Raw genomic sequence first — 12,039 nt, 5'->3', positions numbered from 1 at the left:
CACCCACCATTGGTGAATTGCCAACTGACATATGCAAGGTGAAAGCATCAGAAAAGATGTGGATGAGGCATCTGGCTCACATTAAACACCATCTCTTCAAAAGCATTTAAGAGATCAGGACTGAAAAAAAAGGATGGGATAGGAAATCCAACATTCCTTTTGCAGAATCCCCACACTGTGAAATCAGGCCATTCAGCCCAACAAGTCTACACCAACTCTCTGAAGAGCATCCCACCCAGATCCATCCCTTATCCCAGCATTTCCTGTAGCTACTGTGCCTAATCTACACATCCTGAATATTATGTGTAATTTAGCATGGCCAATCCATGGCCAATCCACCTAATCTTTACTCAGCAAGTTGTGAGTTCATGGAATGCCCTGCCAGTAGCAGTGGTGGACTCTCCCTCTTTATGGGCATTTAAACGGGCATTGGATAGGCATATGGAGGATAGTGGACGAGTGTAGGCAGGTGGGCTTGGATTGGCGCAACATCGAGGGCCAAAGGGCCTGTACTGCGCTGTATTTTTCTACGTTTCTATGTTTCTATCTGCACACCTTTGGAATGTGGGTAAAATCTAGACAACCCAAAGGAAACCATGCAGACAAGGGGAGAATGTACAAACTTCACACAGACAGTTGCCTGAGGCTGGAATCGAACCTGGATCCCTGGCGCTGTGAGGCAACTATATTGACCACTGACCCACCATGTTGCCCTCTGATCCCACTGATAACAATTCAGTTGGTTCAATATGTTTCCCACCTTATGTAATTGTGGGACTTGTTGAATTGCTTGCAACATTGAATTTAACCAACCAGATGTTTCATATTCCCTCAAATAGCAGTATCACACAAACTGTCCAGATGATGATTCTCAATAATAATCAAAGCAACTTAGGAAATGGGAGCAACAGCAGTCCCTAAAGCCTGCAATCCCAATGTCAGGGTGGCACGGTAGCCCAGTGGTTAGCACAGCTGCCTCACAGTGCCAGGGACATGAGTTTAATTCTACCCCCAGGCAGCTGGCTGTGTGAAGTTTGCACGCTCTCCCCGTGAATGTGTGGGTTTCCTCCCATAGTCAAGCAAATGTGCAGGTTGAGTGGATTGGCCATGGCAAATGCAGGGTTACATGGAGGGGGTGGTTCTGAGTAGAATGCTCTTTGGGGAGTCAGACTGGCCTTGATGGGCCGAGTAGCCTGATTCCACATTTCGGGTTTCTATTCCACAATCATTACTAATCTTCCAACACAACATTCTATTACTGTTTTCTCCCCATGCCTTATGATTGCCCTCACCCTAAGAACACCATCGAACTCCTTCTTGAAAATGTTCAATGATTTGGACTCAGTCATAGAGTCAGAGAGTCATAGAGATATACAGCATGGAAACAGACCTTCAGTCCAACTGGTCCATGCTGATCAGATATTCTAACCCAATCTCGTCCCATCTGCCAGCACCTGGCCCATATCCCTCCAAACCCTTCCTATTTATATACCCATCCAGATGCCTTTTAAATGTTGCAATTGTACCAGCCTCCACCACTTCCTCTGGCAGCCCATTCCACACACGCACCACCCTCTGCATGAAATCATTGGCCCTTAGATCTCTTTTATATCTTTCCTCTCTCACCCTAAACCTATGCCCTCTAGTTCTGAACTCCCCGACCCCAGGGAAAAGACCTTGTCTATTTATCCTATCCATGCCCCTTATGACTTTGTAAACCTCTATAAGGTCACCCATCAACCTCCGATGCCACAGGGAAGACAGTCCCAGCTAATTCAACCTCTCCCTATAGTTCAAATCCTCCAACCCTGGCAACGTTCTTGTTAACCTTTTCAAAACCCTTTCAAGTTTCACAACATCTTTCCGATAGGAAGGAAACCAGAATTGCACGCAATATTCCATCAATGGCCTAACCAATGTCCTGTACAGCCGCAACATGACCTCCCATCTCCTGTACTCAATACTCTGACTAATAAAGGAAAGCATACCAAATGCCTTCTTCACTATCCTATCTACCTGCGACTCAATTTTCAAATGGTCATGAACCTGCAATTCAAGGTTTCTTTGTTCAGCAACACTCCCTCGGACCTTACCATTAAGTGTATAAGTCCTGCTAAGATTTGCTTTTTCAAAATGTAGTATCTTGTATTTATCTAAATTAAACTCCATCTGCCACTTCTCAGCCCATTGGCCCATCTGATCAAGATCCCATTGTAATCTGAGGTAACCTTCTTTGCTGTCCACTACACTGTCCAATTTTGGTGTCATCTGCAAAGTTACTAACTATACCTGTTATGCTCACATCCAAATCATTTATATAAATGATGGAAAGTAGTGGACCCAGCACCGATCCTTGTGGCACTCCATTGATCACAGGCCTCCAGTCTGAAAAACAATCCTCCACCAGCACCCTCTGTCTTCTAACTTCGAGTCAGTTCTGTATCCAAATGGCTAGTTCTCCCTGTGTTCCATGAGATCTAACCTTGCTCACCAGTCTCTTGTGGTGAACCTGTCGAACACCTTACTGAAGTCCATATAGATCACATCTACCACTCTGCCCTCATCAATCCTCTTTGTTACTTCTTCAAAAAACTCAATCAAGTTTGTGAGACATGATTTCCCATGCACAAAGCCATGTTGATTATCCCTAATCAGTCCTTGCTTTTCCAAATACATGTACATCTTGCCCTTTTCTGTGGCAGAGAATTCCAAAGGACTACCATTCTCTGGCTGAAGACATTTCTCCGTGAATGAGTCTTAAATGGCTGAGTCCGTCTCCTCAGACTATATGAGAATTTAGGACTGGAGAAACAGAATTTGACTCGAGGGAGATGTGTTTTGGAGTTTAATGTTTTGATAATATCAGAGCCAGGCCTATGACCCTGCTATTGATTCACAGGTTGCAAAACAAAGAAGGGTATGCTCCTGTTACTAACTCTCAACAGGGAACAGCATGCTTACTGTCTTCATCTCGAGCACCTCCCACTCGACCCTGTGAGATGAATACAATGAGAAATCGGTCTGAAATACAAAGGCATTTGTCTAGTGCCTTTCATGGCTTCAGAATCTCACAACATGTTAGTGAGGTCTTGTTGAAAGATAGTTTCTGTTGCAATGCATGGTAACATAGCAGGCAATTTGAAAAGACTATTTCCATTTTAAAATCTTCTGTTTATATTGAATCCTTGATGACCACATGATGTTTCAAAACGTTCTACAGCCAGTTAAGGATTTGTTGCTGTGTAGTCATTGCACTAATTAGAAAATGCAAGGGCTAATCTGAGCAAAGTGATAAAGACCAGAATTCATAGAATCTCCCTCAGTGCAGGAAGTGGCTATTCAGCCCATCAAGTCTGCACTGACCCTCCAGAGAGCATCTCTCCCAGACCCCTAACCTCTAACCCTGCATTTCCCAGGGATAACCCACATATCTTTGGACTGTGGGAGGAAACCATAGCACTGGAGAAAACCCACACAGACACGGGGAGAATGTAAAACCGCATATAGTCACCTAAGGCTGGAATCGAGCCTGGGTCTCTGGCGCTGTGAGGCAACAGTGCTAACCACTGAGCCACCGGGTATTTTGGGAGGCAGTAGATGGGGAAAGTGAAGGCATCCCTCCCGCAGTTCTAATATCCCAGTGAGACTTGGCTTGAGGTGCATTCATCTGAATAAGGAATGATATGTCAGTGGTCCATGTTGAGGTGTCCCATGGCTCTGCTGCCAGACCCATGTCCCACTCGGCCTATGGTGAAGTCTTATTAGTGTATCCTGTGGCTGCTGAAGAGTCAGATCACTGCGGAGCTGTTTAGGTTCTGACATGGGTTTCACTGTTCCCCTCCTGAACAGATCCAGCTCCAGTCGGTGTTATCATTGATATTGCTGGCACGCAGAGAATTCCTAGTGGAATGGAAGAGCCTCAAAGGCATTGGCAAACCCAGGACCAGCATCAAACTCCAACATCTGCCTCCACATGGACAACCTGCTGGCATCAGGAAGGGTCTACCCCATCATGTGGAGGAGGGACACAAGGCCCAGTGTGTACTGTCCTCAATGCCAGTTCCTCCAGAGGCGTCGAGATTTTCCCAAGAACTGTGTCAGCTATTGGACCATCTGGAGAAGTGAGTGGCCATCCAAACCCAGAGCCTGCTCAATTGACTCCTTCAAGGACCTGCTGAGGACCCAGTGGGGGAAAGTGAGGCTGGTTTGCTAACAGTATATTTCTGGTGGAACAGACTCAATGGACTGAAGGCCTCTTCTGTACTGTACAATTCTATGATTCTGTAAACGTATGACCCTTGCTGAGTCTCCCAAAGCTCTGGCCACAAATATATCAATGCTCTATGGCGCTAAGAAGGGGCAGCTTCTGTCATTTTATTCTTGGTCCGACAGCTGAATGGACGTGGATTACAGGCAGGTGATGATTAGAAGCACAAATCCATCTGCAGCTCAGTGCAATACCGGGGTCTGGGTGTGATCAGCATTGTGTGTGAGAGCAGGTTTTGATCCATTTACAGCTAAACATGTGACAAAAAGATGTGCCCTGATGCAGGCAATGAGCGCTATGGAATATATTTGGGAACTGTCAATCAAACGTGACAATTTAAAGGTTGCTTGTAATTACTTCCACTTTACAGAGATTGTTAGGATTAATTCGCAATGATCAGTGAGGTGGACATTATAGCCAGGATTCCTAGCCCACGTTGATGGTTACTGAAAGTATGGATTAATGTTGTGGTAGGCGGGTGTCAGTTCAGATCTCTGAGTGCCTGGTTAATGCGATCGTACTTTGACAGGTCTCACGCTACCCAGCCCTGTAGACTGATCAAAACCAACTTACTCCGCACTCTCTGGCTGTTCTGGCAAACATTCTGTTACTACTCTTTTATTGTGCAGTTGAGGTTTGGTAGAAGACAGAGGGCTTCCTCATGTCTTTCTAACATTCACATTCCAGAGATTCAACCTGTGCTTCTGGGTGCAAGCCCATGACCAGAGCCCCAGTCTTCATGTTCCATTTGGTACTGAAGACCCTGTCAACACTTTGAGATTTGAACCGCCACACTTTTTAACTATTAATGTCCTTAACCTTCTCCCTGTGCCTCAGGCTGGTGTATAGCCATCAACATCACCAACATCATTATCCATTGTCCTTCCATCAAAGCCAGGGTGTTGGGGAACTTCCAAAGAGCTCTCCTCCTGCAGTACCCCACGCCCTCCCATGCAGTATTGGCTCGCACTTTTAAATTAGGAGTTGTGCTCCATCACAAACATTGAGCCCCTCTTTGTTTCAGTGAACTGGACCCAGAGTTACCAAATTTCTCTAGCGAAGCATGCCTAGCTCCACTGAGGTTCATAGCCTGAGCTTCCGGAACTGACTGTGCGCCACATCCAGGGACTGACTTGGGACGACAGCCCACCCTGACCCCCTAACCCACCTGAGACCCCCTCCCTCACTGAAAGATTTCTGAGTGGCTTGTGGCTAACATCCGAGTAATCCCAGAAATGGTTGGACCTGACCAGCGGGACTGACTGTGTCCCAATCCCTGGATTGTGGTGGGGTGGGGGCGGGGTCGCAGATCCCTGGACTATGATCGCACCAAGTCCCTGACTAACTGTGGCCAACATCCTGGAGTGAGATGAGATGATGTCCTTAACTGACTGCGGCCAATACGCCCTGACTGGCCAAAGAATGACAGCACCCCTTAAGACTTCCCCATGTGACATTTTGCTTGAAGCACATGCTTCTCTTGCTAAATGGCTGTCACCTGCCATACGGTGTGAGGTTGATGTCGCACAGTGCCACACACCAATACATCCACCCCTTCACCATTCCGTGCCAGTAATCAGAACAAGTTGCCCGGCTTTCTGTCTCAGCTCAAAGAGAAGGTGAGACAAAGTTATGGTCCGACTAATCTCTGACTGAAATGGCAATGCATGGAATGTCGAAGGAATGCAAAGTGAGTGGGTGCTAAGAAAGCAAACGGGATCGCTGGAAATGCATCTTGTTCCAATGCATGAAGTGGACGTATGTTCCTGCAAGTGAAGCCCTGATAGTAGCGTGCTGTGAAAGGTATCAGTGAGCTCCAAAATGCAGCAATGCTGAACTGTGCCATTTCTAATCATTCATAAGATGTGGCTTATAGCTCGGCTGGGCAAGCACTTATTGCCCATTTCTAGTTTGCCCTGGAGAAAGTGGTACTCAGCTGCCATCTTGAACTGTTACAATCCGCTTTGTGGTAGTAAACCCACAATGCCCTTAGGGAGGGATTCCAGGATTTTGACCCAGCGACAGTGAAGGAACATTTCCCAGTCAAGATGGTGAATGACTTGGAGAGGAGATTTCAAGTGACTCAATGAATCTACTGCCCTTGTCCTCCTAGTTGGAAGTGTTTTTGAAAGATATCATGGGATAGCTTGATATGGGCCATGTTGAGGCCAGGATTTACCTCTGCCACCTTCACTAGACAGAGGGTGAAGGTCAACATGCAAACCCAAGAATAAAACTCCAAGCTACAGCCATTAAAGGTTACCACTCTCACTTCCATGTTAGAAATTGGCACCTTCTAGTTTCTCACCAGCCCCTGGAAAAATGGAAACCTGCGCAAGCATGAAATGAGATGAGCAACAAATGAGATATAAAGCTACCGTAATTGGATCTCTACCACTGAGAAGTCAGGTGCTGATATAACCATTGAAACCTTTAGGTGGAAAACCAGAATTCTTTATCTCAGTTTCGAGAATCTAATTTTCCCATTTCTGCCACATTTTTGAACTTTCTTGGCAATGCACACATAGTTCAGGTGCTGGGAAAAGGATCACGTTTCCTTCTGAGGGAGTTTACAAGGCATAGATCGTGAATCCTTCATTACGACAGCGACAATGCTTCAAACGAATAATTCAGTGGCTGTCAATCACTTCAGAACAACCCAAGGGTTGTGAAAGGTGCAACATTAATGCAAATGCTTTCTTTTTTGTCTCCACATTGTACCTTTCTGACTGTGGCTGGTGACACTGAAGCCACTCTCCATGCTGCTGACTCCCTCTGTAAGAGCTTTGATACTTACACTGATCTGGAAGGAAGACATCAGAACCGCAAAATTGGTCAGGTGGCTACATCTGCACGTGGTGTGCGTGGCATTGAAGTGGAGGGTCTTGCAACCTTCTGTGGCCCACTCACCCTCCATGCTGACAGTGGAATAATTCCAAAATACACACACAGCTTTCTGCTTTTCCAGAGGCTAAAGCACAGATAGAATGAGAAAGGACAGACTTACTTTCGATTCAAAGGCTACGTGCCAACAGGTAACACGTTCCTGTACATAACATCCAAGCGGAAAGCAAGAGAAAGAAATGTAAAAAGGCCAAAGCTGTTCATCATCGATGTGAAAATTGTAATCTGTTTAAATGAATCATTACATGAAGGTCATTTAACAAATAAATTACTCCCAGTAATAAGATGTTTTCCGTTAAAAGATACTGAGATACATTTATCAAACCAACTTTTCTTGTTTTAAGTATTAAATATTTACTAGTTAAATTATTTATTCACTTTGTATTTACTCAATATTCTGCCAAATTTTAGCTACTTGAATAACAGAACGTCAAGATTAATGGGGATATTAAATCGAGGGAGAATAGGCTTTGATCACTGATAGCAGACAGGACTGGCTTGGTGTTCCCTTTATGCAGCCTACAGCTACTGAACCACCCCTTCCACCTCAGTTAGGATTGGCATAGACTATGACCCAAACCTGCAGACACCCTTCGTGTGTGAATATGAATTAAATCCTTTACAGCCACTGTGCATAATAAAAAGAAAATCTTCCTCGGTTTTATTTTCAAAGCGTCATTATTTTCTTAGCTGTAAAGGGACTGTGAATGAGATCTCACTTACAGGACAGAATTTTACCAGACCCAGCCAAATAGGCTTTGATGGTGGGCAGTTTTGTAAAATGCTGTGTGTGTCCTAAGCACTGCCTCATCATCCCTTTCCCAGCCTCATTTGCATTTTTCATTTTACCAGGCTCAGAATGTCGGGCAGACTGCTTGTCCTTAGGACTATTGAGGCCTCCAGGCGCTTGATTAATGCCATGGAGCAGCATGGTGGCTCAGTGGTTGGCACTGCTACCTCACAGTGCCAGGGACCCGGGTTTGATTCCAGCTTCGGGTGACTGTCTGTGGGGGGTTTGCACATTCTCCCCGTGTCCCCGTGGCTTTCCTCCAAAGATGTGCAGGCTAGGTATATTAGTCATGGTCAATGCAGGGTTATAAAGATGGTGTGGGTCTGGGTGGGATGCTCTTTGGAAGGTCAGTAGGGATTCTATGATTTAAGTGTCCCGACCCACCTCCATCGCTCATGTACTCTCATCAAGTGGGAACTCAGCAACTTTAACTGTGTGTTGAGAGTGTGGTGCTGGAAAAGCACAGCAGGTCAGGCAGCATCCGAGGAGCAGGAGAATCAACATTTCGGGCATAAGCCCTTCATCCAGGCTGATTCCTGTTGAAGGGTTTATGCCCGAAGTGCCAATTCTCCTGCTCCTTGGATGCTGCCTGACCTGCTGTGCTTTTCCAGCACCACACTCTCAACTCTGATCTCCAACATCTGCAGTCCTCACTTTCTCCAACATCAACTGTGTGGGCTGGCATCAAGTAAGGCAGGGAATGTAGTTGCTTCAGAGCTTCCCCTGCGTCCATCAGAGATACCTGTGCCTCCCACCACCTCTGAAACATAAATCCCAATCTCTTCACGATACTGGGACTTCCTCCCCAAACAGGTGTAAAAGTCTTGCCTTTAGCCGCTTAGCATTCTACCAAATGTTTGAAATGATGTGGGCTTTCGGGGGGGGTGGGGGTGAGTGGGAAGAGAAGGCATGCCCTGCTCACTCTTCAGGTACCAGGGTGCAAAATACCCCCATCCAAAAAATCCTGCTCATGGAGATCCATCATTCAAATCTCCAGGGACACCCTCAGCCTCAGGAGTGACTGTGATGGGTTCCCTTTAGCTTCTTGAACACAAATGAACACTTTCTAGTTCCCTCCTTGCACAGGAAGCCCTACAGCTTCCTACTGCAACCAAGGTACACTTGATTGCCATTGCATATGTGGGCACTGACCTCGAGGTGCTTCAGGGTGAACACTATGTAATCCATGAGGTACAGAGATGGAGGGTTCGCTTTGATTGCTGCAGCAACAATGGGCGAGTTGACCACATTGTTCAGTCGTATCGCAGTCCCATTGTGGTCCCCGTCCTGCGAGCTGTTAGACAGTCTAAAGAGTGAGCCAATACTGCTGTACTGCAGGAAAATGATGGTGAGCGTCCCTGGTGGGATACAAAGAGAAAACATTTTTGATAGCTGACACAGGACAAGGAAACCCCACTACTAACTGATCCTACAGATGCACACCACGGAAACAGACCCTTGGGTCCAACTAGTCCATGTCCACCAGATAACCTGAATTAATCTAGTCCAATTTGCCAGCACTTGGCCTATATTCCTCCAAACCCTTCCTATCCATATACCCATCCAGATGCGTTTTAAATGTTGCAATTGTACCAGCCTCCATCACTTCCTCTGGCAGCTCATTCCATACACACACCACCTTTTGCTCAAGACCAGTGTATCAAACGCCTTCTTCACTATCTTGTCCACTTGCAAATCCACTTTCGAGGAGCAATGCACCTGCACCCCAAGGTCTCTTTGTTCAGCAGTAACCGTGAAGTGTATGTCAGTCACTTGTTACTTACCATTGTAGCTGGCCATTTCAGTTTTCCGTTGAGAGATACTTAAGTGATTCCCATTCAGATTTGCATGAGGACGGAGCTGCTTATCACGGCTTAAATCAAAAGCGTATAGTTTAAGGGCTGTGGGAGCAGAGAAATATGTGTCATTAATAAGTCATGAATTGTCAGCCCTGTCTGCTCAGACACTTCTAAATATAAACATAGACCGTACACCTGTCAGTAAAACACAACAAGGTCCATAAATAATTCACAGACAGAATTGGGAACACAACACTGAATTTCAACAGAGATATTTTCAGGCTACTGTTTCTGCTGAGAGTTATGAGAGTTTTGCATTTCCTAGTCACGTGACTGTCAGCTTGCCTCAGTTGCTAACGCTTCAATGCATTGTCAAGATAATGAACGCAATAGCATCACCCACATCTACACTGCCTCTTTCGACTCCTGCATGCTTTTTGGAATGAACTTCCGTGTCCAGGATTGACTTTTCGAGCGTGCTCCATTCCAGTTTGCCTGTGCTTTTTGTACAATTATTATTCCTGAGTACCTTTTTTGAAGTTATGTCAATTGACTGTCTGCCTCTTATTTTTCAGGCCCATACTACAGAGGGTGGTGGAGGGTTGCTTTTCAGACTAGAGGCCTGTGACTAGCATTGTGTGGCAAGGATCCACTGTGGATTCACTGTTTTTTGTCATTTATATAAATTATTTGAATGTGAATGTAGGAGGTATAGTTAGTCAGTTTGCAGATGACACCAAAATTGGTGATGGAGTGGACAGCAAAGAAGGTTACCTCAGAGTACAACGGGACCTTGGTTATATGGGTTGAGGAGTGGCAGATGGAGTTTAATTTAGATAAATGTGAGGTGTTGCATTTTGGAAAGGCATATCAGGGCAGGACTTACACAATTAACGGTAAGGTTCTGGGGAGTGTTGCTGAACAAAGAGACCTTGGGGTACAGGTTCATACTTCCTTGAAAGTGGAGTCACAGGTAGACAGGGCAGTGAAGGATGCATTTGGTATGCTTTCCTTTATTGGTCATTGCACTGTATATAGGTGCTGAGATGTCTTGTTGTGGCTAAACAGGACATTGATAAGGCCAATTGTGTAATACTGCATTCAGTTCTGGTCACCCTGCTACAGGAAGGATATTGTGAAACTTGAAAGGGTTCAGGAAAGATTTACAAGGATGTTGCCAGGGTTGGAGGGTCTGAGCTATAGGGAGAGGCTGAACAGGCTGGGGCTGTTTTCCCTGGAGTGTCTGAGACTAGAGGGGTGATGTCACTGAAGTTTATAAAACCAGGAGGGGCATGGATAAAGTGAAAGCCAAGGTCTTTTTCCAAGGGTATGGAAGTGCAAAACTAGAGGGAGCAGGTTTACGGTGAGAGGGGAAAGATTTTAAAAGGACCCAAGAGGCAACTTTTTTACCAGAGGGTGGTACATGTATGGAATGAGGTGCCAGAGGAAGTGGTGGAGGCTGGTACAATTACAACATTTGAAAAGCAGCTGGATGGGTATATGAATAGGAAGGGTTGAGAGGGATATGGGCCAAATGCTGGCAAATGAGACTCGGTTAATTTATGATATCTGGTCAGCATGTTCTAGTTGGACTGAAAGGTCTGTTTCTGTGATGTACATTTCTATAACTCAAGGAGAAAGTTACAAAGAGCTTGATTTGGGATATTGTTAGATTAGATTCCCTACAGTGTGGAAACAGGCCCTTCGGCCCAACAAGTCCACACCGACCCTCGGAAAAGTAACCCACCCAGACCCATTTCCCTCTGACTAATGCACCTAACACTACGGGCAATTTAGCATGGCCAATTCACCTGACCTGCACATCTTTGGATTGTGGGGGGAAACCGGAGCACACGGAGGAAACCCACACAGACACAGGGAAAATGTACAAACTCCACACAGACAGTCACCCAAGGCTGAAAATCGAACTTGGGACCCTGGTGCTGTGAGTCAGCAGTGCTAACCACTGAACCACCATGCCACCCATGGTGTTGGGTGTGGACGTTAGACTTGGGGCTGATGGTACAAGAGAGAGAGACCAACTTGCTGAATATCTTCGCTTGGAAGAGAGTGGAAAGGATCAACTGGACAGAAAAATTAACAGATGTCAAAATGCTGAGGAGGCTAAGTGTACAATGAAATGTGTGGGAAGAAGTTATGGACTGACTGAGGTGGTGCCTGGGCACATCTTATGAGGAAACGTATATGCAAGGGATATTATGGAGGGAAGATTTCAAAGAAAAAGAAAATGAAGGAAGAGAATATCATTGCCTCATGGT

General features: G+C 45.7%; 1 protein-coding gene across 2 annotated transcripts in view; it reads right to left on the bottom strand.

Moving 5' to 3' along the window:
- adgrl4 (adhesion G protein-coupled receptor L4) overlaps positions 1–12,039 on the bottom strand; it is a 164,981-nt gene that overhangs the window by 61,727 nt on the left and 91,215 nt on the right. Inside the window, exons 7-9 of one of the 2 annotated variants that reach the window (XM_043698670.2) lie at positions 9,746–9,862; positions 9,114–9,319; positions 7,065–7,238 (exon numbers count right to left, since the gene is read on the bottom strand). In XM_043698670.2, the coding sequence (XP_043554605.1) occupies positions 7,065–7,238; positions 9,114–9,319; positions 9,746–9,862 (497 nt within the window). The remainder of the gene's footprint in view (positions 1–7,064; positions 7,239–9,113; positions 9,320–9,745; positions 9,863–12,039) is intronic. The other variant, XM_087990402.1, reaches the window with a different exon arrangement.

Source organism: Chiloscyllium plagiosum, unplaced genomic scaffold (assembly GCF_037043375.1).
Source record: "Chiloscyllium plagiosum isolate Xiang-an unplaced genomic scaffold, Cpla_swu_hap1 HiC_scaffold_9, whole genome shotgun sequence".
NCBI lineage: Eukaryota > Metazoa > Chordata > Chondrichthyes > Orectolobiformes > Hemiscylliidae > Chiloscyllium > Chiloscyllium plagiosum.
Note: the sequence above shows the minus strand (reverse complement) of the source record. Positions and strands in the feature narration are given on the sequence as shown.